This window comes from Oncorhynchus mykiss, chromosome 2, assembly GCF_057628025.1.
Source record: "Oncorhynchus mykiss isolate SJ-2025 chromosome 2, ASM5762802v1, whole genome shotgun sequence".
Classification (NCBI taxonomy): domain Eukaryota; kingdom Metazoa; phylum Chordata; class Actinopteri; order Salmoniformes; family Salmonidae; genus Oncorhynchus; species Oncorhynchus mykiss.
In genome coordinates, this window is record NC_143023.1 from 18,927,318 (window position 1) to 18,954,614 (window position 27,297).

The window sequence follows — 27,297 nt, forward strand, 5'->3', positions numbered from 1 at the left end:
TGAGAATCATTCTTAGGTAGCTTTTTCCCAACTGTGTTTTGTGGGTAGTTATTTTCTGTTTTGTGTTTCTGCACCTGACAGAACTGTTTGTTGTCGGTTTGCTCTTTGTTATTTTGTTTCAGTGTTCAGTTTGAAAATAAATATCATGAACACTTACCACGCTGCACTTTGGTCCACTCCTTCTTCATCAGACGAGCGTTACACCATGTATTATGAGAGAGAGAGTTTATTGGATTAGAACAGGACGGAGGGTGTGGAATCAGAATCCCTCTATGAGGTACTTGGAGGGTGGAATCTGTGTATGAGGTTAGAGATGGACTAGGAGGGTTAGTTTGTGTATAAATCTGTGTGTGTGTGGAATTATATGTGTGAGTGTGTTTGGAATCACTCTGAGGTTATGGTTGGGGCAGAAGAGAAGCCCAGGTTTCCCCAGGGGACAAATGTGTTTTCTCCTGTGCGCAGCAGGTTACGTCAGCTCCTCCGTACGCATGCACACACACACACACACAGCTTATAAAGAACCCCTGTGAGGTCAGCTCCTACAGGCTGAGGCTGCCCACTGTTAGCCTGGCTAGCCAGCTAAGCCCCACAGTCTCCCAGGCGGCTCCAGCCACCAACCACCCTGCTGCCCTGCTCTCGCTCTCTCTTTCTCCTGCTCTGTCTCTCTTCCTCCTGCTCTCTCTCTCTTTCTCCTGATCTCTCTCTCTCTCTCTTTCTCTCTCCCGCTCTTTCTTCTGCTCTCTCTTGCTCTCTCCCGCTTTCTCTCTCTCTCTCGTGCTCTCTCTCTCTCTCTCTCTGTCGGCTGTCTGTCCTGCCGTTGGCTCTCTGGAAGGTTGTGTGTGTATTTGGGAGGGGGTCAGTGCTGCAGACTGTGGCCTGGTGGTCTTTTCCTAAAATGTCGGCACCCCTCCTCTCGTCTTTCCCCTCTACCCTTTCCTCTCTTTTTCTCCCTTTCTCAGGGGCTTGAGGGGCTGTGGGCAGGGGCCTTATTCCGTCAGCCCCTGGGCTTCTGTTGGAGGCTTGTTCCATTTTGCGTCATGGTGTTGACTGAGCGGACCCCACACTTAACTCACATAGAGCAGTAGGCTGGGCGGGCAGGCAGGCGGCGCAGGGTGACGCTGCCCCATGTTCACAGACTGGTGATCTGATGGCCGTGTTTATTTTATGTAGCACTCGTTTGAAGGAGCAGAAAAAGTCTTTGGGCTTTTTGTTTCAGCGCTTTCACTGCCAGGTCAGAGGTGCTCACCGTGGTTACGCTCAGGAAGAATAATATTTGCCCTCATATTCGCTCCAAACAGGCTTTTTTCCATATTAGTGTGTGTGTGTGCGTGTACGTGTGTGGTGTCAGGGATATTTGTTGAGTTTCTCTTCTACTGATTCGGCACATTGGAGGTGAGGGGTAGAGAGGGGGTGAGTCGACCGCACTGCGATAGCATCTCAATCCAAGAGGAGAGGGTGTTGTTCAGGTCAACCCCGGGGGCTATCCCTGCACCCCTGACTGAACCCCTGGCTGTCACATCCCATGGAGAGGCCCAGAGAAGGCCTTCACGGCCACATAAAGCCGCACACACACACTCCTACATATACACACACTCTCAGGTAGCCTAGAGGTTAAGATCGTTCGACCAGTAACCGATAGGTCGCTTGTTCAAATCCCCGAGCTGGCAAGGAGACAAAATCTGCCGTTCTGCCCTTGAGCAAGGCAGTGGACGTCGATCAGAGAGGCTGGGCCAAATGTGGAAGACACATTTCGGTTGAATGCATTCAGTTGTGCAACTGACTAGGTATCCCCTTCCCCCATGCCCCTGGCCGCCCCTCAGTTGTCTTGTCAAAGCTTCCCGGGGGTTAATTCATGGAGTTTAAAAAGTACAGTTCAGGAGTGGCACAGCAGCAACACCGCCCACTCCTCCAGCACTTTAACAAGCCCGCCCTATTAAAACTCACACACCCACCTATCTAAACCGTGTCAGCTGGTTTACATAACGCCTGTCAAACAAAGCGCCAGAAACCCCTGAGCAGAGTTGTTAAGTTTGTGTGTGGCGCAAACAATCAGTAAGGAAGAACTATAACTCCTGTACCAAGCTACTGAGAAAGAAGAGGTAGAACTATAACTCCTGTACCAAGCTACTGAGAAAGAAGAGGTAGAACTATAACTCCTGTACCAAGCTACTGAGAAAGAAGAGGTAGAACTATAACTCCTGTACCAAGCTACTGAGAAAGAAGAGGTAGAACTATAGCTCCTGTACCAAGCTACTGAGAAAGAAAAGGTAGAACTATAGCTCCTGTACCAAGCTACTGAGAAAGAAAAGGTAGAACTATAGCTCCTGTACCAAGCTACTGAGAAAGAAGAGGTAGAACTATAGCTCCTGTACCAAGCTACTGAGAAAGAAGAGGTAGAACTATAACTCCTGTACCAAGCTACTGAGAAAGAAGAGGTAGAACTATAACTCCTGTACCAAGCTACTGAGATATAAGAGGTAGAACTATAACTCATGTACCAAGCTACTGAGAAAGAAGAGGTAGAACTATAACTCCTGTACCAAGCTACTGAGAAAGTACATGAACACCAATCCTCCCTCTTACCCAATTCACCTCAGCCTCTATCACCAAATGTATAGCAACTGGGATTTCCCTGGACTCCTAATACAGAACAGTCCATTCTCTATATGTCACTTAGAAGTGATGACAGAGGGTTGACACAGACACTTTCTCTGCTTCTTGAGGCTGACTCTGATGCATTTCACAATAAGGAAAATCAGTGTGGCACTGTGGGCCTAGTACCAACACTACTACTGCTACATTAGCCTGCCTAGTCTTCTCTCCCTTCCCTCTCTCTATCGCTCTATCTCCCTCTCTCTAGCTCTCTGTCTCTCTATCCATTCTGTTCTCTTCTGACTCAGCTGTTATGTAGGAAACCCTGTCCCTTTGAAGAGGGGAAGAATCTTTCATTACTCGACAGAAGAGAGAGAGAAGGAAGGAGGGAGATGATAGGGAGAGAATAACTGCTCCATTGTCTTCGCCCCCCTTCCCTTGCCCCCCTTCTCCCACCAATGATAATTGTCCTGAGCTAATTACAGAGAAACGCTCCAACAGGTGTGGAACTCTGCACCTGGGGACAGAGGTGTGTGTATGTGTGTGTGAGAGAGTATGAGAGAGAAAGAGTAAGAGAGAGAGAAAAGGAGAAAGAGAAGATAGTTCTCCCTGTATGTTTATTTACATCCATAAGACAGAATGTATGCACATATCAATGCGGCTGAATGTGTAGCTACTGGTGTGATGTATGTGTGTGTGTGTTGGTATGCATATCTGAATGTGTGAGTGTGTCACACACAGACTAATGGCATGACACACATTCAAACTCAGACAGGGATCAGAGAGGTTAACTGTAGAGCATATAAACTGGACACAATATTACACAATCAGCAGAGTGAGGTTACTCTCCCCTCCAGATCTATTTTCCATACATCTGGGTTAAATTACTGGAAAGTACAAATTTGCACATACAGACACACATTCTCACTCACTCTCACTCATACACTGCATTGAATTTCAAATTAGAGAGATTACAAAGTCATTTATTGATAAATGTAACCACAGGGGCCTCTTAGAGATGATTCACAATCTATAACTGACTTGTTTTTTGATAACTGTAAGACAGAAACAGGACCCCAGTTAGAATTGGAGATGGTGACAATGATGTACAGTTGAAGTCGGAAGTTCACATACATTTTAGCCAAATACATTTAATCTCAGTTTTTCACAGTTCCTGACATTTAATCCTAGTACAAATTCCCTGTTTTAGGTCAGTTAGGATCACCACTTTATTTTAAGAATGTGAAATGTCAGAATAATAGTAGAGAGAATTATTTATTTCAGCTTTTATTTCTTTCATCACATTTCCAGTGGATCAGAAGTTTACATTGACTCAATTAGTATTTGTTAGGGTTGCATTTAAATTGTTTAACTTGGGTCAAACATTTAGGGTAGCCTTCCACAAGCTTCCCACAATAGGTTGGGTGAATTTTGGCCCATTCCTCCTGACAGAGCTGGTGTAACTGAGTCAGGTTTGTTGGCCTCCTTGCTCACACACGCTTTTTCAGTTCTGTCCAGAAATGTTCTATAGGATTGAGGTCAGGGCTTTGTGATGGCCACTCCAATACCTTGACTTTGTTGTCCTTAAGCCATTTTGCCACAACTTTGGAAGTATGCTTGGGGTCATTGTCTATTTGGAAGACCCATTTGCGACCAAGCTTTAACTTCCTGACTGATGTCTTGAGATGTTACTTCAATATATCCACATAATTTTCCTATCCTCATGGTGCCATCTATTTTGTGAAGTGCACCAATCTCTCCTGCAGCAAAGCACCCCCACAACATGATGCTGCCATCCCCATGCTTCACGAGTGGGATGGTGTTCTTCGGCTTGCAAGCCTCCCCCTTTTTCCTCCAAACATAATGATGGTCATTATGGCCAAACAGTTCTATTTTTGTTTCATCAGACCAGAGGACATTTCTCCAAAAGTATGATCTTTGTCCCCATGTGCAGTTGCAAACCGTAGTCTGGCTTTTTTTATGGTGGTTTTGGAGCAGTGGCTTCTTCCTTGCTGAGCGGCCTTTCAGGTTGTGTAGGACTCGTTTTACTGTGGATAGAGATACTTTTGTACCTGTTTCCTACAGCATCTTCACAAGGTCCTTTGCTGTTGTTCTGGGATTGATTTACACTTTTCGCACCAAAGTACATTCATCTCTAGGAGACAGAACGCGTCTCCTTCCTGAGCGGTATGACGGCTGCATGGTCCCATGGTGTTTATACTTGTGTACTATTGTTTGTACAGATGAACGTGGTACCTTCAGGCGTTTGGAAATTGCTCCCAAGGATGAACCAGACTTGTGGAGGTCTACAATTTTTTCTGAGGTCTTGGCTGATTTATTTTGATTTTCCCATGATGTCCAGCAAAGAGGCACTAAATTTGAAAGTAGGCCTTGAAATACATCCACAGGTACACCTCCAATTGACTCAAATAATGTCAATTAGCCTATCAGAAGCTTCTAAAGCCATGACATCATTTTATGGAATTTTCCAAGCTGTTTAAAGTCACAGTCAACTTAGTGTATGTAAACTTCTGACCCACTGGAATTGTGATACAGTTAATTAATTATAAGTGAAATAAGTGAAATAATCTGTCTGTAAACAATTGTTGGAAAAATTACCTGTGTCATGGAAAAAGTAGATGTCCTAACCGACTTGCCAAAACTATAGTTTGTTGAAGTGGTTGAAAAACAAGTTTTAATGACTCCAACCTAAGTGTATGTAAACTTCCGACTTCAACTGTTAAGTCCTCTCTCTTTCGGGACTGTTTTCGGGCTTTTTACCATAAAATCGTTGAGCCAAAGTTGTTGACCGGCGAAAGGAAGAAGTTTGGCGACCAGCCAAAGCATTAGAGGAAAAAACACGCACAACGTCTTGAGATAATAGATAAATATCACTTCATGAAGTCGTGGGATTTTGAGGATGCTCCAAAACTGAAGAAGAAAGATAAATTGACAGACTACTTTTTCCACTCTCACTAGGCTATTATGGGGAAGTAGGCTACTTTGTTTATTTAGAAATTCGGCATGAGTCTACTGAGTGACAACAAACCGTTAGGTTACTTACAGTAACACGGTTTATGAGACGCTCGCAGGCCGTCACACAAACAGATGTTACTCACACCACACGCTCTGACATCACTCGTCTGCTGCCCGTCCACGAAAACCGCGCACTAATTTCACTTAAACGAGCTACTGGCCATTTTATGAGACCAACTATCGGATATGGCGCATTAATGAAATAAAGGAACAAAGTGATTAGACTTTTCAGCGTGTGTCATCACCGCACAGAGAGGAAATGAAAAATCTTACCCAATGCATTGGAGTCATTCTCTCTGACCCCTCAGACAGTTCACTTTGGCACAGCCAGGCAGTGTGTGGTCGTCATCTGCTTCCTAAGCCATGGAAGCACCATCGTGCGTATGTTATGTCTATGTTGGAATAACCTATTAATCACACAGGAAATATGATATTTCGGAAATCGGGTTGATTGACAGGGACCCTTGCTAATTCCCTAGTCTAGTAACTGTTGAGTCATCATTCCAGGGGTTGACTGAGTGCTGCGTCGCCACCTTGTGGTTCTTTAATTCTGGCACCCCGGGTACAAAATTAGTCGGGACATTCACCTTTCCAGAACCTGTCTAGCTGTTGAGTTGTGTGGTACAATCAAAGTAAATAAACAAATAAGAACAAAACAGCCATAACAAAGGAAACACTATGGACAGATCATAGGGTACCAACATTTTATTTATAATATGAGGACAGTCAGTTAGAAATAAAATACACATGATAAAACAGTTTCTTTCATAGTGTTAGTGTTTACTTTGGTATACAATCTAATGTTCTGTGACAATACACATTTACTATATTCTTTATATGAGAATATCTGTGAGCGTCCATCCATCCAGTATAAAGCTGACCTACAGGGATATCTTTTACATAATAACATAGTCATACCATAATTTATGCTTCATTTTTTAGAACTTTTCTTTTTCAGGCAACCACTGCATTTCAGGCAATGAGTTACAAAATAAAGAGTGTTTAGAGAACAGTAAAAGGAGAGTTGTATTGTCTTACAGTTAGATAACTATTACATTGTGTTATGACTTTCTTTTGACAGTTGCCATTCCTCACACCAGTTGCCATTCCTCACACCAGTTGTCATTCCTCACACCAGTTGTCATTCCTCACACCAGTTGCCATTCCTCACACCAGTTGTCATTCCTCACACCAGTTGTCATTCCTCACACCAGTTGTCATTCCTCACACCAGTTGCCATTCCTCACACCAGTTGCCATTCCTCACACCAGTTGCCATTCCTCACACCAGTTGTCATTCCTCACACCAGTTGTCATTCCTCACACCAGTTGCCATTCCTCACACCAGTTGTCATTCCTCACACCAGTTGTCATTCCTCACACCAGTTGCCATTCCTCACACCAGTTGCCATTCCTCACACCAGTTGTCATTCCTCACACCAGTTGCCATTCCTCACACCAGTTGCCATTCCTCACACCAGTTGCCATTCCTCACACCAGTTGTCATTCCTCACACCAGTTGCCATTCCTCACACCAGTTGCCATTCCTCACACCAGTTGTCATTCCTCACACCAGTTGCCATTCCTCACACCAGTTGCCATTCCTCACACCAGTTGTCATTCCTCACACCAGTTGTCATTCCTCACACCAGTTGCCATTCCTCACACCAGTTGTCATTCCTCACACCAGTTGTCATTCCTCACACCAGTTGTCATTCCTCACACCAGTTGCCATTCCTCACACCAGTTGCCATTCCTCACACCAGTTGCCATTCCTCACACCAGTTGCCATTCCTCACACCAGTTGCCATTCCTCACACCAGTTGTCATTCCTCACACCAGTTGCCATTCCTCACACCAGTTGCCATTCCTCACACCAGTTGTCATTCCTCACACCAGTTGCCATTCCTCACACCAGTTGCCATTCCTCACACCAGTTGCCATTCCTCACACCAGTTGCCATTCCTCACACCAGTTACCATTCCTATCCATTGCATCTGTCTTACGACAGAGGGTTCAATATAGGGTTAATTTCAAAGTTGCCCGAGATGGATGAGGTTGCCCCTAGATGCTGATCAAGGGTCAGTTTTGTGTCTTTCTCCCTTCATGGTTGAGGCGGATGGTGAACTGATCCTAGAACTGTGTCTAAGGGTAGCTTCTACCCGGAGCTCAACTGTCCAGTGCTCACAGCCTGGTCCTCTGATTGGCTGGCAGCTCATCCTGGTCGAGTCCCCACAGGAAGTTGCGCAAGCGTGTCACTTCCTTTTGTAGCTCGGGGCTGGGGATTGGCTGGGAGAGGTCCAGCTGAGGCGTCTCATTTGGCAGGATGAGAGGGGGGTGGTCCAGGAAACTTTCGAAGATGTCTTGGACAGAAAAGCATGAATAGAAATGTAGTGGTCTGAGATTCTTAGGAAGAAATCATACCCCTTCTATACATGTGTACTTACAATGTTCGGAATGTCTAAGGGCTAAATCCTGACTTGAGATCACAAATATTTTCTAATTGGCATAAATGCATAATTTACGGGAATATTCTACTTATCCCAAGTTTGCAGTTGTATCTAATGTTGTGTTCATAACCAAGTTGGAAGTTGTGAAGTTGTAACTACCAGTTCGATGCATTCACATGCTTTAAACTCAGAGAAACGCCGATTGGCTAATGTCCAAAAAGCTTCATCAACCATAATCTAAAAGTAGAGCTATCATGCTTGTAAACAAATGATAGTGTTCAAAAACCATATTAATAGATTGCTATTTATAATTTATGTTTTGTTGTTACATTTAACTAATGAAAATGCTGTTATCGAAGTATATTTCTTAGTAGGTGATGTCAGAGGTCAGCATGTAGGAGAAGTCAGAGCTTAGGGATGATAGAGTTTCCCACTAGTAATTACTAGTTGGAGGACAGTTCACACGGATACTTTCCCTGTCGTATATGGTAAATACTACCTTCCCACTTGGTTATGAATGCAGCATTAGCTCCTACATAATGACCCGCCAGGACTCCCAACCCCTCCCCTCTCGTGTCTCACCTCCACTGAGCTCCATCCCAGGGGGAGGAGCCCAGGAGGCCGGTGGGGCTCTGGCCGGTCCCAGCTTGTAATTGGTCAGCAGATGGTGCAGCTGGGTGGGGCTTAGCAAGGCGTGGTCCTCCTGTAGGCTGTCCCAGGATGACTGGCGGGGGAGAGACAAGAGAACAACCAATGAGCAACAAAACAGAGAAGAAGGAAAAGTGGACGATATCAGCAATGTCTACAACAGATGGGATGTCAAATCTGAAATCTACCCCTAGCCCCTTGTCACCTCTAGATTACCCCTTATATCTGAAAATAACTAAATGGGTGTGAACAAATTAATGGAAAAGCTTGTCTATCTAGCTTCCTAGAGCGGTTATCATACAGTTTATACCGATCTGATCCAATCAGCTTTAGGAGAAGGCATCAGGAAGTGTCTAGAGGTAGGGGCTAGGGGTGGATGTGTTATAAGTCAAATAGGTTTAGAGGAAGAACAACACAACAACGAGACCAAAACATGATTCTTTATCCAGAATGTTTGTTTTGGGTCATTATCTTGCTAAATCGACTGATTGTTAACTGGCTAACCAGCATTATTTTTACCTGGATGAGGCGGGTCTTAGGGACGCACAGGAAATTGACTGTGACGGACAGCTTCTTCAGGAACTCAGAGGCGATATCTCCAAGTCCCGCGCCCTGGAGCCAGTCCAGAACCAGGTCCAGGTTTGTACGGATCTGGACCGCTCTAGACCAGGAGAACAGACCATCTGAGAGAAGGAGGGAGTGAGGGACAGAGCGAGAGAAGAGGAAGAAGAGACAGAAAGAGAGGGAGTGTGTGTGTGTGTGTGTGTGTGTGTGTGTGTGTGTGTGTGTGTGTGTGTGTGTGTGTGTGTGTGGTGTGTGTGTGTTAGTGCACATCTGAACCAGGGTTGGAAAGTTCAAGTTATTTCAGAGCCGCACCCAGATTCTCTGTCTCGCTGTGCTTGGCAGCGCTCATCCCCTTACGACCTCTACACTTAATGGTTCGTGCACAAACAATGGCTTGTGTAGCGGAAAGCAATTTCTGCATGTGTAATGTGGAACCCACTTAGCTCATGACTGCAGCTTCCTCAGACCAACCCCTGACCTTGGATCCCAGTATTACCCCTGCCCTCTCACCTCTCTCCAGCAGTGTGTTGAGCAGGGAGGTGTTGGTGAAGAAGAAGAGGTAGCCGAAGGTTTGGGAGGTGAGTGGGGGGGAGAGGCAGGCCTCCCGGGACAGCATCAGGGAGCAGCGGTACACCTCCACCAGCCCAGCCACCGTCGGGGGGAGGGAGGACACGTCTTCCCCCTCTCCCGCCCCCCCACCACCCTCACCCCCATCCATCTCCCTACCCTCATCTCTCTCCTTCTCTTTCTCCATGCTGGAGAAAGGGTTGTTGTCCAGGAGAGCTGGCAAGAGGGAGTACAGCGTCTGACAGAGACCGAGTGACAGAGAGAGAGATTAATTAATGTATAGGTCGGGATATAATTATGTACGGTAACTTGATTGTGTCTTGAGTGTGAGGTAACTCAACCTCCCTCACCTTTGTGAGGTGGTACACGCACTGCTGGAAGGTGTGCATTATCACGTCATCAAGCTGCGCCAGGGCCTCGGAGCAGGTGTCCAGGTCAGCTGACAACACCGGGTCACCAGGAACTGAGGGTAAATATATATGCATTAACTTCTGACTAAGGTCATATAACTACTGATATTGCAGAACAATCCAAAATATATTTCACTTTCTCAATGACGCAACTAACTCTTGTTTTGACTACTGTGGGGCTAAATGATGATAGCTGGAATGTCACACAGGAAGAGGAAGACAGGGAGACACAAAGATACAACCAATACACATTTTAGTACTATTTATTTCTTCATTCTGTGCTGCGACTCTTGCTGTATTTTTTTTTATTTTTTACATTTTTTGCATCTACAGATGGACTATCCAAATAAAGTGTGACCCAGTGTGACGTAAAACAGAGAGACAAGGTTAATATGACAAAATGCTTTTATTGGAGAAAGAAGCTTTTTGGCAGATGATCGATGGTGATCTGCATTGATCAAGAGGAAATGGACTCTTATGACACGGGTGTCTCACCCTCAAACTCCCAGTCTCTCTCCATGGCCTCAACTTTGACCTGGAAGAAGTTGAGGAGCTCTGTGGCATTGGACATCCAGAACATCAGAGGTCGAAGGTCAGATGACAGCCTCTGTGCACTGGGCGCACTCAGTTCAACCTCCTGCTCTGTGGAACTGGACAGACCAGAACAGGACACACACAGCGTTATAGAAGTTGTTGTTACTATCTATTCATCTCTCTCAAGGAGTTACAGCAAGTCCTTGATCTATTTTAATGAGCATGCAGTGACGGGGTTCAGTAACACTTTTTGGGGGGCTGCAGGTAGCCTAGTGGTTAGAGCGTTGGACTAGTAACCAAAAGGTTGCAAGATCGAATCCCTGAGCTGACAAGGTAAAAATCTGTCGTCCTGCCCCTGAACAAGGCAGTTAACCCACTGTTCCTAGACTGTCATTGAAAATAAGAATTTGTTCTTAACTGGCTTGCCTTGTTAAATAAAGGTTAATCCATCTGCAGATGCTCAGTAACATTTCAACTAACTGTCTACTAACCCTTAACCCTTAAACCAGATCCTAGCCCTTGTTCTAAACTTAACCGTAAACTTAGCATGCAGTTACTTATCAACAGATAGTTTGTTGATAATATGACCATATGTAGAGCATCTACAGATGGACTATCCAAATAAAGTGTGACCCAGGGTCCCACTACATCTGATTTCATCTGTTAACTGCTATTCACTTGGGATAACATCTGCTAAATAAACATTAATATTAATAGATATTTGTGTACAGTATCAGTATCATATTCAGTTTATACTTTGTGTAAACGTCACATATTTTAATCATGAATCCATGCATAATGCTAAATAGTATCTGCATGTTCATCACATTATTTACAGAGACACAAGCTGGACAATCACTTCTCTTGATTCCCCTTAATACAGCCCTAAGGGAAGTTCCAAACACAGGAAACAGCTGAAATATGACGTTGAGCAGCAATGATCTTACTTTTGCGTGGGATGCTTCTCCCCGAATTCCTTAATGTTATCCTGTAAAAAGAGTTGGAGAGGGAAGAGAGGACATGAGAGGAGAGACAGGTCTCGGCTTAGTGGCAGGGGGGGGGGGGGGGTGAGTTGGGTTACAAAGTCTGGACAGGCCACCAGGACAATTACAACACAGTTTCCAGAAGGAAGTGACATCAGCTCATCCCCTGTTCTGTTCATCTACAGTTACAGGCATCTGTCTGTCTGTCTAAATGAATCCCTGTTCCACAGCCTACAGTGTTTCAGAGAAAGACATGTCAGTCTGGGGCTGGCTTTATAACCCTTTACAATCCTATTTTATCTGCTGTGTAACTTTCTCTGTCAGTCTTGACTGAGCTATGGCTAGTTAGCGTTATTACAACTGAGATGATCCTAGACAGTCTTTCAAATGAACTCACCCAAACGATCGCTTTGATCTGATTGGCTGCTTTCAGCAGCAACTGAGGCGTGAGGGCGGGATCCAGGTGTTTGGAGGCGTGGTCAATCATGATTGACAGGAGAAAGGCTGGGGCTAAAGGCCCGCCCTCTGAGTCTGGAGAGGAGTTCTTAGAGATTATCTCCTGATGGAGAAACAGTGGGTTTAATTTATGGTCTTGTTTCAGCTCCTGTTATCAACCAAGAAAGTAATATATGTGGTAACAATAGATACTTTAAGTACCTCCCCACCACTTATATAACACCGTTCTCTACTCTAATCTGTAGCAGACAGGTAGCAGACACAGTGGTGTAACTAACAGACACAGGGGTCTTTCTTCTCTCACCTGTAGCAGAGCGTCAGCGTGGCGGGGCTGGAACCGCAGCAGAGCCTCAGTGGAACCCAGGTACTGCCTCAACGCTTCCTGTCTGTCCACCAATCCCGAGAGGCAGCAGGTGGAGGGAACGTCAGCTTGCCAAGGCAGCGCCAATGCCAGCGGAGGGGCCGGGGTCACGCGGGGGTCACGATACAGGAAGAGGAAGTGAGCTCCTATGCCAATCACATCCCCAGGTTTAAGCACCGCCTCCCGGTAGAGAGCTTCTCCGTTGTGTGTGACAGATCCTCCTCTGAAGGGACGCATCAGAGCTGGGGGGAGAGAGAAAATGGTTGATTAACTAGTAACACTATAATTGAAGTTCTGCTCATAAACTGCTTATAAAAAGGTATGACAGTTTTCTAACCATATTTAAAGGGGTATCAAGAAGTGTCTAGTGGGAGGATCTCTAGAGGTTGATTGTGGACAGGGAAATACTGTAAAATCAGGTGTCAACGTGTAGTAAGGAATTGTTACTTCTTTGGATAGATGTCAGCACATATGAATTGTTACTTCTTTGGATAGATGTCAGCACATATGAATTGTTACTTCTTTGGATAGATGTCAGCACATATGAATTGTTACTTCTTTGGATAGATGTCAGCACATATGAATTGTTACTTCTTTGGATAGATGTCAGCACATATGAATTGTTACTTATTTGGATAGATGTAAGCACATATGAATTGTTACTTATTTGGATAGATGTCAGCACATATGAATTGTTACTTCTTTGGATAGATGTAAGCACATATGAATTGTTACTTCTTTGGATAGATATCAGCACATATGAATTGTTACTTATTTGGATAGATGTAAGCACATATGAATTGTTACTTCTTTGGATAGATGTAAGCACATATGAATTGTTACTTCTTTGGATAGATGTAAGCACATATGGAAAAGGCTCCCTATTTTGCAGGCACATTTCTGTTTGTTGAGGTCTGCAAACATCACAGGGGTAGGGCCAGGATTTAGGACTAGGGTTGTTTGTAGACCAGGCCTACCTTGCCCAGGGGGAGCGTCGGGTACGGCTGAGTCTCTCCTGATCAACAGGTGCCTGGCCAGCATGTCTGGAGCAGAGAGGAACGTTTCCACCTTCAGAGGCCTCTTCCCCTTCCTCTCCCTTTCTCTGTCCTTCTCTCTCTCCCTCATTGTTGGCTTCCGCCCAAAAACATGTGTGTGCCCTGCCATGATGTACAAAACAAAATCCTGTAGAAAACACAGAAAACACACACAGAGGAGAACGGAAGAAGGAAATAAAGAAAGAAAGAGAGAAGGGAGTTTGTTATCATCTGAAGGACATGGTTATGATAAGGGGACATCTTGGAGATCTTAAGTTGTGCGGCGGTCAGGAGATAAGGTATGAAGTGTGTCACAGTTTGCTACAATGAAGACCTGTGTGAGGTCACTGTGAGAGATGGAGTGATGTACACATTGGGGTTGTGTGTGTCTACAAAGGTATTGTGTTGCTGTGAGTCTGTTTTGTGCTCAGGGTTGAATGGGAAAGGCTGGGGAAGGGTTGGAAACAGTGATGGTATGTGGCGATTAGGGGAATACAGGTATGATGTCATGTTCAGGGTGTGTGTGTGTGATCATCTGGGAGGCGCAGGTCTAACCTTGCTCTGGTCGTAGCCCTGCAGCAACAGGAAGTAGGGTCGGTCCGTGGGCGGGAGGATCAGGCTCTGTGACATCCCTTCCAGGTCGCAGGCTGAGTAGTCTTTCTCTTCCTCTACTGCCTTGTCTGCTTTGTTCCTCCGCTCCACCTCATCTCTGACCTTTGACCTCATCATCTAAGACAGAGGGAGGAGTCTTTATGGTCAGACTGCTGCACTGCTGAGATTAGGTGGGGTTGCCCTGTTGCTATCATGTTGCAACATGTGTTGAAACACATCCTCTCATCCTCACCTCTCCGTGCTCCAATGGAGCTATCATGCTCACAATGTTTTTCCTGTCCTGGAGTCCTGCACTGTTGTTAGGGTGGTTTCCGGAGTGACTGGGGTCATTGCCAACGTGGTTTCCTTGGCGACGCCTCAGGCTGAGGTTCATGTCGCTGATGCTCCTCCTGAGTTCCGAGTTCCGTCCTCGATGACCTCGCTCGCCCTCCTCAGCCCCGCCCCCCGACTGTATGCGGCTCCGCCTCCAACGTACACCTGTTACCACGACAACCAGACATCATTAAAAACAAAGAAACTATACTTTTCACTGGATGACTGTTGGAAACCCCAGATGTAAGAGCTGGTCATCTAGAGACTCTATATTGTCCTTTTACCTGTGTGGTTCTCTCCTTCCCTCTCTCGCTCCTTCTCTTTCTCCCTCTCCTCTCTTTCGTAGTCGTCCCGCCTCTGGATCTCGAAGCGGCGTTCAAACCCCTCCTTGGGCCGCCACATGTCCAACAATAGCAGCGGGCATTCCCATTCGGCCACACCCCTACGACACTCTGTCTCCCATTGGACGGCTCCATCTGGTTGCTGGATGGGCTTTCCAATGACATCACACAACAGGAAGTCTTCCGGGCTGTGTTTCTGCAGGGCTAGGAGAGGGAGGCAGGGCGACCAGGCTAATTATTTTTCCAATGAATATGACATTGTTGCTCAATTGAGGTCAAATCAAATGTCAAATGTATTTTATATAGCCAGCTGATATCTCAAAGTGCTGTACAGAAACCCAGCCTAAAACCCCAAACAGCAAGCAATGCAGGTGTAGAAGCCCGGTGGCTAGGAAAAACTCCCTAGAAAGGCCAAAACCCAGGAAGAAACCTAGAGAGGAACCAGGCTATGAGGGGTGGCCAGTCCTCTTCTGGCTGTGCCAGGCGGAGATTATAACAGAACATGGCCAAGATGTTCAAATGTTCATAAATGACCAGCATGGTCAAATAATAATAATCACAGTAGTTGTCGAGGGTGCAGCAAGTCAGCACCTCAGGAGTAAATATCAGTTGGCTTTTCATAGCCAATCATTAAGAGTATCTCTACCGCTCAATGTTTATCTGTACTTTCACGCCTCTCTTACATGAATCCCTGTACTGTACTCGGTCTGTACTCTCTCTCTCTTTCTGCCTCTTACCTGCATCGTCCGTCTCCTCCCTCTCTCTCTCTTTCTGCCTCTTACCTGCATCGTCCGTCTCCTCCCTCTCTCTCTCCGTATAGCGGGTGATGACCTGGGCGATGAGCTGTTTGGCTGTAGAGTGGGTGGTGGCCAGCAAAGAGCGGTAGTTAGCCCCACTAGACAGAGCATCCCCATAGATCTTGATGAGGCCTGGGGCTGTGGAGGAGGCAGGGGGCAGGTAGTGGTGGGAGGAAGGGGCAGCAGAGTGGGCCCACATCTCCCTCTCCTTCTCCCCTATGGCCTTGTCTCGGTCACTGTTGGAGCGCCCCCTCAGGAAGAGGTGGGAAAGACGCTTGGTGCGGGACTGGGGCCCAGCGGGACGGGGCCGGAGGAAGGCCGGAGAGGGAGAGGGGGATGGGGGCGCGAGGGAGGGGGTGGAGATAGAGAGGGAAGAGGAAGGGGCAGAGGGGGCCTCGTGGAGGGACGCTGCGTCAGAGCTGGTGGTGGACCTAGTGAGGGAGAAGGAGAGGAGGGGGAAAGAAAGAGAGAGAGGGGGAGTAGGGCATGTCAGCTGTGAGTTATGGCTGACAGAGCTGAACATAGACAATATTAACTGCTAGAAAACGGTCACAGTTGAGTCAGATGTGTTACTGCTGGACTAGAACAAAATCGTTGAGAATCAACATTGGACTAAGTGACATTGAGGTACTGTACATAGGTAGCAGAGAGACTGACTTGACAGAGACGGCGCTGGGCCAGCGGCCCCCCAGCTTGGCAAAGTGTTTCCTGGGAGAGTTGATCCACAGACCCACAGGGAAATGGAGCTTCCTGAAGCGAGGACTGTCAGTCCCCTCCATCTGATCCATCTGAGAACCAACGAGCGATAGAGAGAAACTCAAAGAACACAGATCAAATGTTCATAATCTTTGAGTTAATTAATTAAGATGTGTGTGGACTATACTGCTTTACATTCTATTCATGTGGGCCTGAAACAGGCCCTTGATATATTTGAACAAAAATCAAAGGTTAAATCATCAGGGGGAGGAAGACTGACCTTTTCCTCCAAACAACCCAAGTTTATGTAATCCTAAACTTGTCAAATAATGACATCATCATCATGAATAGTTTGAGATCCTCCGGATCCTTGTGGAATTGTTCTTTGTTACACACCAAAGGAATTTGGCTGTGGAAGTGATTGTTGCCCCCATTGGTAAAAAAAAAAGATATATATTTTTTGAAAACGGTAGATAGGTTACACTTGGCTCAAATCATCTCAAATTCTACAGCACGGTAAATTACATCTTTGTCACAAAGGTACTCTAAGCTGAATGTGTGTCATTCCTCCTTATCCAAACAGGAAGTGTGTTCTACAGGCCTCAGATCCCGCTGTCGTGTTGAAAGGGAAATCCCCACTCTTAAGGTCATGTCTGTCGCCTCAGCCTACAACTAGGAGTAGAATGAATTTACTCGTAATGGTGGAATGTAGAGTTTGGGGAGGGAAAATTGTGCTTAGTTACAGCTTCTACTCTACAAATTAGATGTGTCAACAAAAAAATTCATGTAGAACGGTTCAAATTTGAACCCAAATAATATTTTTTCATTGTTATTTTTTTTACTCAACTTTCTATAATGCAATGTTGCAAAAGAAACAGCAAAAACTTATCAGCAACATTTTACTGTGGAAAATGATCAATATTGTGACCTCTAACAGCTTATCATGGATGATAGCTCAAATGTTAAAAAATCTAATGGAAAAGTAATGAACCAATGCATCACAATAGGCCCTCTAAAATAAAAGAGTACTTGAAAGTACTTACCGAGAACGACTGCAGTTCCCTCTTCCTATAAGTGTTTTATTAGTCCTTCTCAATAGAAAAAAAGAAAATGGTTAAAAACAACTTCGTATTTTCCTTTTTCCCCAAGACAAAAACTCCATTTTCAAAACGTCTATCTGCGCCACAGGTATCTCTCTTTCTCTCGAACACGTTCTCTTCATCAATATATTCTCTTTTTAAATCAGAACATATTTTTCTCCACTTTCTCTCGTTTTCTGTCTGTTTTCTAAGTAATGTTGGTACGGGCTCCTTCTCTCTCTTTCTCTGCCTCTGTGGGTCTATAGATAGAGAAACAGGCCCATTGTTCTAAGTGACAGAATTTCCTTCCTTCGCGCTGGACAACACCTATATCCTGAGAGAGAGAGAGAGAGAGAGAGAGAGGAGAGAGAGAGAGAGAGGGGGGGAGAGAGAGTGGGGGGGGAGAGAGAGAGAGAGAGATCGGGGAGAGAGAGAGAGAGAGGAGAGAGAGAGAGAGAGGAGAGAGAGGGGGAGAGAGAGAGAGAGAGAGAGAGAGAGAGAGGGGGGGGAGAGAGAGGGGGGGAGAGAGAGAGAGATGGGGGAGAGAGAGAGGAGAGAGAGAGAGAGGGAGAGAGAGAGAGAGAGAGAGAGAGGGGGGAGAGAGAGGGGGGGAGAGAGAGAGAGAGATGGGGAGAGAGAGAGAGAGAGGAGAGAGAGAGAGAGAGAGAGGAGAGAGAGAGAGAGAGAGAGGGAGAGAGAGAGAGGGGGAGAGAGAGGGGAGAGAGAGAGGAGAGAGAGAGAGAGAGAGAGAGAGAGAGAGAGAGAGAGAGAGAGAGAGAGAGAGACTTGCTGGCCCCTTGTACCCTCCCTGGACATACTGTATATACTGTACATACACACTATAAAGAGATAAGACTAGAACTAGAGATTGGGGAGAGGGGTTAATCCAGCATTCCCCTGTCTCCCCCAAGCACACATGCACACTCGTGGACACTGGTCGGATTCCGTTAGACCACTGCCTTTGGCATTAGGGTGCTTTGGAGCGCTGGGGTTGGGTACGAAGAAGATTGGGTGGAGGAGGGGGCGGGGGCTGGGGGGCAGTGAGAATCTGTGTTTAATTTGGACAACTAATTACTTTAACAAAGCCACTCAGAGAAAATAGGTTTATGCTCCCAGCTTAAAAATGATAGCAGTCAGTCAGAACCTATACCTTTTGTCTAGTTGTCCACAGGAATGTTACTTTTGAAGTGTAGTCCAGAGTTCAGCTCTTTGATAGTCCAAGAAATTGCATTGTAGTACATCAAGAAACAGGCCTATAATGTTTTCTAGAAAAGGACATAATTTGAGCAGCAGGTTTTTGCCGAAAAGAGGAAACAGCGAGAGGAAGTCAGAGAAAGAGGGACACCTGTGACCTCTGACCTTGTCTACAACAGGAAGATGGTGACAGGAAAAGAAAGGACAGGCAGGGAGAGAGGGGGAGCAAGAAAAGGAAAAAGAGAGAAAGTTACATTGGATTCATCATAATATCTGAACCAATAGGCTAAGGCTACATACATCCCTTCCACTATAATAAAATATATAGTTCACACTATCCATTCTTAAAATGTGTTAATAACTGTACAATAAAGCTTGAAACTATGAAACTGAAATTATAGGCTATTACAGGTACTACCAAAACACACAAAAACTAGACGCTTCCTTCGAAATGAGACAGTGTGCCAGACCACACAGCGTACTTCCACTGAGTAGGTAGTGAGCTGTCCAGACACCCGGAGATCTTTGGTTTGGAGAGGTGCTCACAGACAGGGATGGCCGGGTGACAGCAGCCTGTGAACACTCCTTTGCGTCATGGAGTTTCTTTGTTTTGTTTGCTTTTGGCGTGCGGTTGACATCTTATCCCCTTTTCCAGGTAGGCAACCCTCTGTGGGTTTTCGTTGGAATAACTGTCAAATAAAATAATGACACTTTAAACTTGGCACAGTTCAGGTGTGGGCCTGCACAGTATTCTCTTCCTTGTTCTCTATCTCTTTTCTTTGGGAACAGATACGAGTTAGAAGCGATTTATCTTTACTATTGTTAGACATACTGACACAGTTGCGGGGGATCTTTTTTAGCCTGGGCAAAGCTTTATCACAATGTCCATTTTGGCCTGCTACTGTGGGCCCTGTATTTTCGAAACAAAACAAACAAGTTCTTCTCACAGCCTACATTGCTTACAAATGTGTGAGCAACTTTAATGAGCTGCTGGAGGACAGAGATTTGCAGAGGTTTCTAGATGTTGAGAGGCAGGGGTAAAAATAAATGACTCTCAGCATTGGCCATCCTGTTGATTTGGGACGGAATTTCATCTTGTTGATTTGAGGCAGGAGATCAGGCTTTTGATTTGGGACAGGTGTTTTAGTCTGGGGCTACAGCAGAAAATGTGCTATTGGGGGTAATGGGAGACTGGCGTTGGGAAACACTGTACTAGGCTATCACTGACATGTTTGACATGATGTTCTTCGTGTAAATAATTGATGCAAAATTCAGTGATTACACTTCATATGGCTTAAAAATCTCAAAGTGATTCCCATAATTTATTTGTGTTTCTAATCATTGTTTATAGGCAATAGAGAAGGAATTATGCATAAAAACATGGGAAACTGACTCATTCCTTTTCTCATTCCCATGCCAACTTTTCTCATTCCCATGCCATGGCGATTACGCTTGCTCGTCCACTCACAACCTCCAACATCCCAGCATACACTGCGTTACGGTCTTCCGGTGAGAGAGGACATCAATCATACCAGAGAGGACACAAGAAACAGTCCAAGGTAGGTCGTGGAAAACTGCTGGAAAATCATAATAATTAGGCTCTTTCAATTAATATACTGAGGGTCGTATTTTTTGTTTGTGTAAAAGTATTTTAATTGGAAATAACGTGTGCCGTGGCACGGTTTTGATACAGCCGGTTAGCTAGCTGGGTTCAAGCTAGTGTAGCTAGCTAGCCAGCAAGCAAGCCAACAAATACATTTGAAGCTGTGCCAACAATGCTAGCAAGCTATGCTACATTAGTTCATTCGATGTGGTTAGCGAGCTGTAATTTCTAACTTTCTAGCTAGTCAGAAATCTCCATTCAAGTCTTTTACTTATTTGTTAATTACTGTTAGTTACCTGGAAATAAGGATTGATAAGTCACCTTCTATGACTGAATTCTAGCTAGCTAAGGTTACCAGCTTTTTATCAGTCTGTCTGTCCTAGTTGTGAGTTGTTATTGCCGTAGCTATGACCTAGTCAAATAGACACCTGTACAGGCTCTCATGGATAAGTATTTTGCAAGCTAATAGGCCTATCTGAACTAGTCGATTCCATATTCTATTATCATGACAACAAGATAATGTCCTACTCTATGTGCAAGTGTACAGTTATCTTCAGAAGCCCAGTTTGGAAGGATGGCCTCGTGAGACTACTGTACAGCTCATGTTTAGTTTCGTGACATTATATGACATCTCCCTATCGATGTGTGTCAGTGTTGACATAGTGAGACCGCCAGCTAGCCAGCATGTCTGACGTTATTGAGGAGAAGATAAAGAACTACAGGACGGCTCCCTTCGACGCCCGCTTCCCCAACACCAACCAGACCCGCAACTGCTTTCAGAACTATCTGGGTAAGTTAGCTAGCTGATCAACTACTTCTTTTTTCTGACCCGCCACACACATCTCCCTCTCCCCCTCTTTCTCCAGCCCTGCCGGCAGTCTACTGCTCATTTCTACCTCCCAACTGACACACACACAATGGTGAAAGGATAGGATACTTCTGGCCATCAGGCTCTTCTGCCACGCTGAATACTCTTGATTCCCTTCCCAGCAATTTTGTTCACAAAGATAAAGATCTTGGTTGGTTAACTAAACAAGGATTTTTATCTGAAGCCCAATTTAACCTCATTTGCCTGGGCTAAGAATCATGTGGTTGATGATTTGTAATTGATGTGCATTGTAAACGGTGGTATTTTCTCTCGTAGCATTGATGCATGTCCAACTTCTTTGGTTGATAAGAGCCCCATGAGAAGCACCTCCTCAGAGTGATCTAAATCACTCAGTTCACATTAGACCAGATAGAATGTTGGCTGTCCCTCAGCTATTCACCAAGGTACGCCATCAAAAGCCAACTGTCTGTACTGACTGACATGTCCGTTAGGCAAGGGTACTACTTGGGTATGCCAGATCTTTTCGGTCTTCAACACTCGTTTAGTAAGGATAGCCTAATGTATCTGTCGTTGTACTTTTTTATGTTGACATTTTAGTCATTTAGCAGACTAACAGTAGTGATTGCATACATGTATTTTTTTTGCTTCATACTGGTCTCCCGTGGGATTCAAACCCACAACCTTGGCGTTGCACGCGCCCATGCTCAACCAATTGAGCCACACGGGACCCCACAGGTTCTCTCACTGCTCTGTTAGTTTTAATTAGTGTCAGATTAATGTTGACATCATTTAACACATCAGATAAGGGTCCATTTGTGGTGGCTGTTTGCTGTTAGATTTTTAGGTTCAGAAACGTAACACCAGTGTCAGTAAAAGTTGTGATAACTGTCTTAATGCTTACCACTTCATTCTGTGAATATTAACTCTCTCCTCCCTCTTTTTCTAGACTTCCACAGGTGCAACAAAGCTTTGTCAGACAAAGGCCAGGATGTGGCTCCCTGTGACTGGTACCAGAGGGTCTACAAGAGTATCTGTCCCATGAGCTGGGTACGTATGCTGCTACTGTGGCTCATAGTATGGTGCGGGCACTCCTTTATAAGGTTAAGCAGAGCTATAGAGTGGCAAACTATTCAAACAAAGCCTAAAGGAGTGGGCATACACACAATGCCCCCTAACTGCCTTCCCATGGTTGTGTAGTATTGTCAGCAATGATTGGACCTCCCCTAGAAATGGATGATGAATCACTTTAATCAGCTCACGTTAGAACCTACATTCACTCACATTAGCAGTGCCTCAACTATTCACAATGTGCCAACAGTCTGAGCACCACATTCCATAGAAGCCTTTAGTAGTTCCGGCATGTCTAAACTCTGCCAACAGTCTGTTCTGACATGTCCACTGAGTGGAACAGTTATGAATGTACCTGTTCTTCTGTGTCTCAAATGTCCTTACCTGAAGTGGTAGTTGGTATACAGTGTGGACCTCTGTTATGTTGCAAGTGTTCATACACTCTGTTTGTTGTGAGTCCAATAACTGACCATGGTCCCAGTCTGAAGTCGATTCCTACCCCTACCCTTAGACACTTTTCATAGATCTGAAAGCATGGGATGGGTGTAAAGTGAAGGCAGAATGAAGGCTACAGTAGCTACTGTGTTATAACTGCATGTTACACTGATAGGCAGTTTAACCTCATGAGCGCATTTCCTCCTGCAGGTTGCCAAGTGGGATGACCAGATAGAGGCCGGAAGCTTTCCCGGAAAGATCTAAAATGGCTGACCTCAGGACTATCTGTTAGCCACACCTTCAACTTTGATCCCTGTAGTGTGACTAAGGACATGTGTTGACCACGTACCACACCATTCTTAATGTTATTAACAGTGTTACTTATGTTACAAGCACTTAATAAAAATGCGCACCCGTTTTGAACCTGTCTGGTGGTGGTTCATTTGGTATTTTATTAGGATCCCCATTGGCTGTTGCAGATAAGAACAATAAAACTTAAAAGGTCCTGTTGTACTGCATATATACACACAGCATATACAGTTGAAGTCGGAAGTTTACATACACCTTACCCAAATACATTTAAACTCAGTTGTTCACATTTCCTGAGATTTAATCCTTGTAGAAATTCCCTGTCTTAGGTCAGTTAGGATCACCACTTTATTTTAAGAATGTGAAATGTCAGAATAATAGTAGAGAGAATTATTTATTTCAGATTTTATTTCTTTCATCACATTCCCAGTCGGGTCAGAAATGTACATACTCAATTAGTAGTTGGTAGGTTTTTACGATTCCTTGCTCGCACACGCTTTTCCAGTTCTGCCCACACATTTTCTATAGGATTGATGTCAGGGCTTTGTGATGGCCACTCCAATACCTTGACTTTGTTGACCTTAAGCTATTTTGACACAACTTTGGAAGTATGCTTGGGGTCATTGTCCATTTGGAAGACCCATTGGCGACCAAGCTTTAATTTCCTGACTGATGTCTTGAGATGTTGCTTCAATATATCAACATCATTTTCCTATCCTCATTATGCCATCTATTTTGTGAAGTGCACCTGTCCCTCCTGCAGCAAAGCACCCCCACAACATGATGCTGCCACTCCCGTGCTTCACGGTTGGGAAGATGTTCTTTGGCTTGCAAGCCTCCCCCTTTTTCCTCCAAACATATCGATGGTCATTATGGCCAAACAGTTCTATTTTTTGTTTAATCAGACCAGAGGATATTTCTCCAAAAAGTACGATCTTTGTCCCCATGTGCAGTTGCAAACCGTAGTCTGGCTTTTTTATGGCGGTTTTGGAGAAGTGGCTTCTTCCTTGCTGAGTGGCCTTTCAGGTTATGTCGATATAGGACTCGTTATACTGTGGCTATAGATACTTTTGTACCTGTTTCCTCCAGCATCTTATGACAGCTGCGTGGTCCCATGGGGTTTATACTTGCGTACTATTGTTTGTACAGATGAACATGGTACCTGCAGGTGTTTGGAAATTGCTCCCAAGGATGAACCAGACTTGTGGAGGTCTACCATTTTTTTCTGAGGTCTTGGCTGATTTCTTTTGATTTTCCCATGATGTCAAGCAAAGAGGCACTGAGTTTGAAGGTAGGCCTTGAAATACATCCACAGGTACACCTCCAATTGACTCAAATGATGTCAATTAGCCTATCAGAAGCTTCTAAAGCCATGACATATTTTTTGGGAATTTTCAAAGCTGTTTAAAAGGCACAGTCAACTCAGTGTATGTAAACTTCTGACTCACTGGAATTGTGATACAGTCAATTTTAAGTTAAATAATCTGTAAACAATTGTTGGAAAAATGACTTGTGTCATGCACAAAGTAGATGTCCTAACCGACTTGCCAAAACTACAGTTTGTTAACAAGAAATTTGTGGAGTGGTTGAAAAATGAGTTTTAATGACTCCAACCTAAGTCTATGTAAACTTGACTTCGCCGATGTCATCTACAAAATAGCTTCCAATACTCTACTCAGCAAACTGGATGCAGTTTATCACAGTGACTAAAGCACCTTATAACACCCACCACTGCGACCTGTATGCTCTAGTCGGCTGGGCCTCGCTGCATATTCGTCGCCAGACCCACTGGTTCCAGGTCATCTACAAGTCCATGCTAGGTAAAGCATGCTGGTCACGATGGCAACACCCACCCGTAGCACGCGCTCCAGCAGGTGTATCTCACTGATCATCCCTAAAGCCAACACCTCATTTGGCCGCCTTTCGTTCCAGTTCTCTGCTGCCTGTGACTGGAACGAATTGCAAAAATCGCTGAAGTTGGAGACTTTTATCTCCCTCACCAACTTCAAACATCTGCTATCTGAGCAGCTAACCGATCGCTGCAGCTGTACATAGTCTATCGGTAAATAGCCCACCCAATTTACCTACCTCATCCCCATACTGTTTATATTTATTTACTTTTCTGCTCTTTTGCACAGCAATATCTCTACCTGTACATGACCATCTGATCATTTATCACTCCAGTGTTAATCTGCAAAATTGTAATTATCTGCCTACCTCCTCATGCATTTTGCACACAATGTATACAGACTATTTTTTTTCAACTGTGTTATTGACTTGTTAATTGTTTACTCCATGTGTAACTCTGTGTTGTCTGTTCACACTGCTATGCTTTATCTTGGCCAGGTCGCAGTTGTAAATGAGAACTTGTTCTCAACTAGCCTACCTGGTTAAATAAAGGTGAAATAAAAAAACTTCCGACTTTAACTGTACATACAAGATGCAGCAGGGTTCCCCAACTGGTGAGCCAATTCAGGCCCGCGAGTGATTTTATTTGGACCCCCAAGTTATTTTTTATTGTTGGACATAAAAGACTGTAACAAAAAACAAAAAAAACAGTAGCACATCAGCTCAAACTGATTTTAATTTTGGTAATCCAAAGTATTCCCACACATAATAGAGATGTATATTTTATCATATAGGAATGTAAGCAAGGTTTGCCATTTTTATCTTTTAGTCCACTGTTATGTCTGTCTCGTGGTCAATTTGCAGTCTACAAATGATTTGTAATTCGGCCCGTGGCTGAATCTAGTTGGCGATCTCTGTCATACAGGGTTAGAGGCCATGAGGTGTTGCCTCACTTTGTTTTTTTTTTAAACGATTTTTGCAGCTTGCCTGAGTGACCCAAGTTGTAAGTGAGTTCCATGCAACCATCGCTCGATACGATACTGTGCATTACCCTGAGTGCATTCCAGATTTGGGGACTGTGAAGTGACCCCTGGTGTTATGTCTGGTGGCTTAAGTACTGTGTCAGCTGAATGTAAGTGAATTATACAAACAATTTGGAATTTTCAACAGTATGTTTCTTACAAGAGTGATGTGGTCAATCTCATCTACTTTGCGCAATGAGAGACATTGGGTTGTATTTTCAACATTCATTCTCGCTATTTTGACAGGGTACTTTTTACTTTGATATACCATTTAGTTCAGCTTGACATGTTTGAGTTCCAATGATGTTTCTGTGATAGTCGGTCTATTGAATAGTTGTTGGTCATTAGGAATGCACATTTGACTGAGAAATTCCAATCAATCTTATACATTTTATGACTGGGCTCAGTCACAGCATAGACTGACATTGATTCTGCATCTTGTAAGTGTTCCATAGAAGCTAATCTCCATATGATGGCAGTTGTCATTACTGGAAATCTGTTCAATGCAATGCCCACTTTGTAACACAGGGTGGCAGTGTTGGATCAATTCAATGCATTTCTGCTAATGTAACCAGTTTCTGCATACTGGTAGTCTTGGAGAGCTTTCTGATCAGTGAGAATGTCTGCTGATTTAAAAAAATAAAAAATAATTTGTGCCTTACATCATGACCACATCAGTAGGGTGGAGATGGAGTGTGTGAGTGCACGTAACACACCACACACACCCCTCTCTCCCCCTCCTTCTGTTGACTACAGCAGGCTTTCACAGCTCCTTGGCAATGCAATGTTATTGGCTTAGAGAGACCACATGACCAGTGGAGATGTTGGCCATTGGTTTCCTTGGCAACAGCTCTGAGACCACAGACAGGATGTGACAGAGGAGGGAGACAGTGATAGACTAAGCAAAACTCATGTCTGTCAATCCCATGTAATCAAACTTGTGGGTCCCTGTCAAATGATCAAATTCCTATTGTCAAGATTTACTTGTTTTTGGACCGAAAGCAAACACATTCCAAACTAGACTTAAGCAATGCATGTCATTCGGATTTTTTGTGGATAGTTGAAAGTGTTGAAAGTGTTGAAAGATTTTCCTTCTCAGTAGTGAAGGTACCTCCTCTACATCCTTCTCATTTTATAGTTTCATAGGCAATAATGTCTTGGAGGAGAACAGGCAGGATTTCATAGGCAATAATGTCTTGGAGGAGAACAGGCAGGGTTTCATAGGCAATAATGTCTTGGAGGAGAACAGGCAGGGTTTCATAGGTGTTAGCAGTTGATGTTACTCTTCGATAATACAGGCCCCAAAGCAAATCAGGGGGGAGGAAAATAGGTTTATTGAAAGAGAACAAATCTTGTGGGGAGGTAGATGTTCATTCTCCCCTGTCCTCAGTGATTCTCCCCTGTCCCCTGTCCTCAGTGATACCCGTGTGATTCTCTCCACAGAACAAAGCGACAGGGTGTAATTTATAACCCACAGCCCTAGCCTATGGTTGACCAATTATAATTCCTTGCAGTAAA

At 44.5% G+C, this 27,297-nt stretch overlaps 2 protein-coding genes across 4 annotated transcripts; one reads left to right on the forward strand and one right to left on the reverse strand.

The window, feature by feature from the left end:
* Positions 1-6,318: 6,318 nt before the first annotated feature.
* On the reverse strand, positions 6,319-17,807 carry LOC110537231 (ras-interacting protein 1). 2 transcript variants are annotated; one of them, XM_021623119.3, is made up of 16 exons: positions 17,436-17,807; positions 16,354-16,484; positions 15,682-16,127; positions 14,843-15,103; positions 14,479-14,723; positions 14,190-14,363; positions 13,578-13,782; positions 12,544-12,842; positions 12,181-12,342; positions 11,748-11,788; positions 10,762-10,916; positions 10,207-10,319; positions 9,800-10,094; positions 9,245-9,408; positions 8,660-8,801; positions 6,319-7,990 (listed from the first exon to the last, which is right to left on the reverse strand). In XM_021623119.3, the coding sequence occupies exons 2-16, from the start codon at positions 16,482-16,484 to the stop codon at positions 7,812-7,814; spliced, it is 3,012 nt and encodes a 1,003-aa protein (XP_021478794.3). In that variant the 5' UTR covers positions 17,436-17,807; the 3' UTR covers positions 6,319-7,811. The 2 variants fall into 2 exon arrangements, with proteins under 2 accessions (XP_021478794.3, XP_090047634.1); XM_090191508.1 differs by having other exon boundaries at positions 15,637-16,127; positions 17,436-17,777.
* LOC110537243 (cytochrome c oxidase subunit 6B1) lies at positions 12,789-23,023 on the forward strand. Of its 2 annotated transcripts, XM_090191525.1 has the most exons (5): positions 12,789-12,919; positions 20,151-20,224; positions 20,921-21,058; positions 22,044-22,144; positions 22,811-23,023. In XM_090191525.1, exons 3-5 carry the CDS (start codon positions 20,953-20,955, stop codon positions 22,862-22,864), a joined length of 261 nt encoding a protein of 86 aa, XP_090047651.1. In that variant the 5' UTR covers positions 12,789-12,919; positions 20,151-20,224; positions 20,921-20,952; the 3' UTR covers positions 22,865-23,023. The 2 variants fall into 2 exon arrangements, with proteins under 2 accessions (XP_090047651.1, XP_021478812.1); XM_021623137.3 differs by lacking the exon at positions 12,789-12,919 and having other exon boundaries at positions 20,132-20,224.
* The last annotated feature ends 4,274 nt before the right edge of the window (positions 23,024-27,297 follow it).

Excerpts from the sequence above, each read along its gene's own strand:
- LOC110537231 (XM_090191508.1), bottom strand. The coding sequence starts at position 16,484 with ATGGATCAGATGGAGGGGACTGACAGTCCTCGCTTCAGGAAGCTCCAT. Across the intron at positions 10,917-11,747 it reads GAGAAGCATCCCACGCAAAA|TTCCACAGAGCAGGAGGTTG; the intron begins GTAAGATCATTG and ends TGGTCTGTCCAG. Across the intron at positions 8,802-9,244 it reads CTAAGACCCGCCTCATCCAG|TCATCCTGGGACAGCCTACA; the intron begins GTAAAAATAATG and ends CTCCCCCGCCAG.
- LOC110537243 (XM_090191525.1), top strand. The coding sequence starts at position 20,953 with ATGTCTGACGTTATTGAGGAGAAGATAAAGAACTACAGGACGGCTCCC. Across the intron at positions 21,059-22,043 it reads CTGCTTTCAGAACTATCTGG|ACTTCCACAGGTGCAACAAA; the intron begins GTAAGTTAGCTA and ends CTCTTTTTCTAG. Across the intron at positions 22,145-22,810 it reads GTATCTGTCCCATGAGCTGG|GTTGCCAAGTGGGATGACCA; the intron begins GTACGTATGCTG and ends TTCCTCCTGCAG.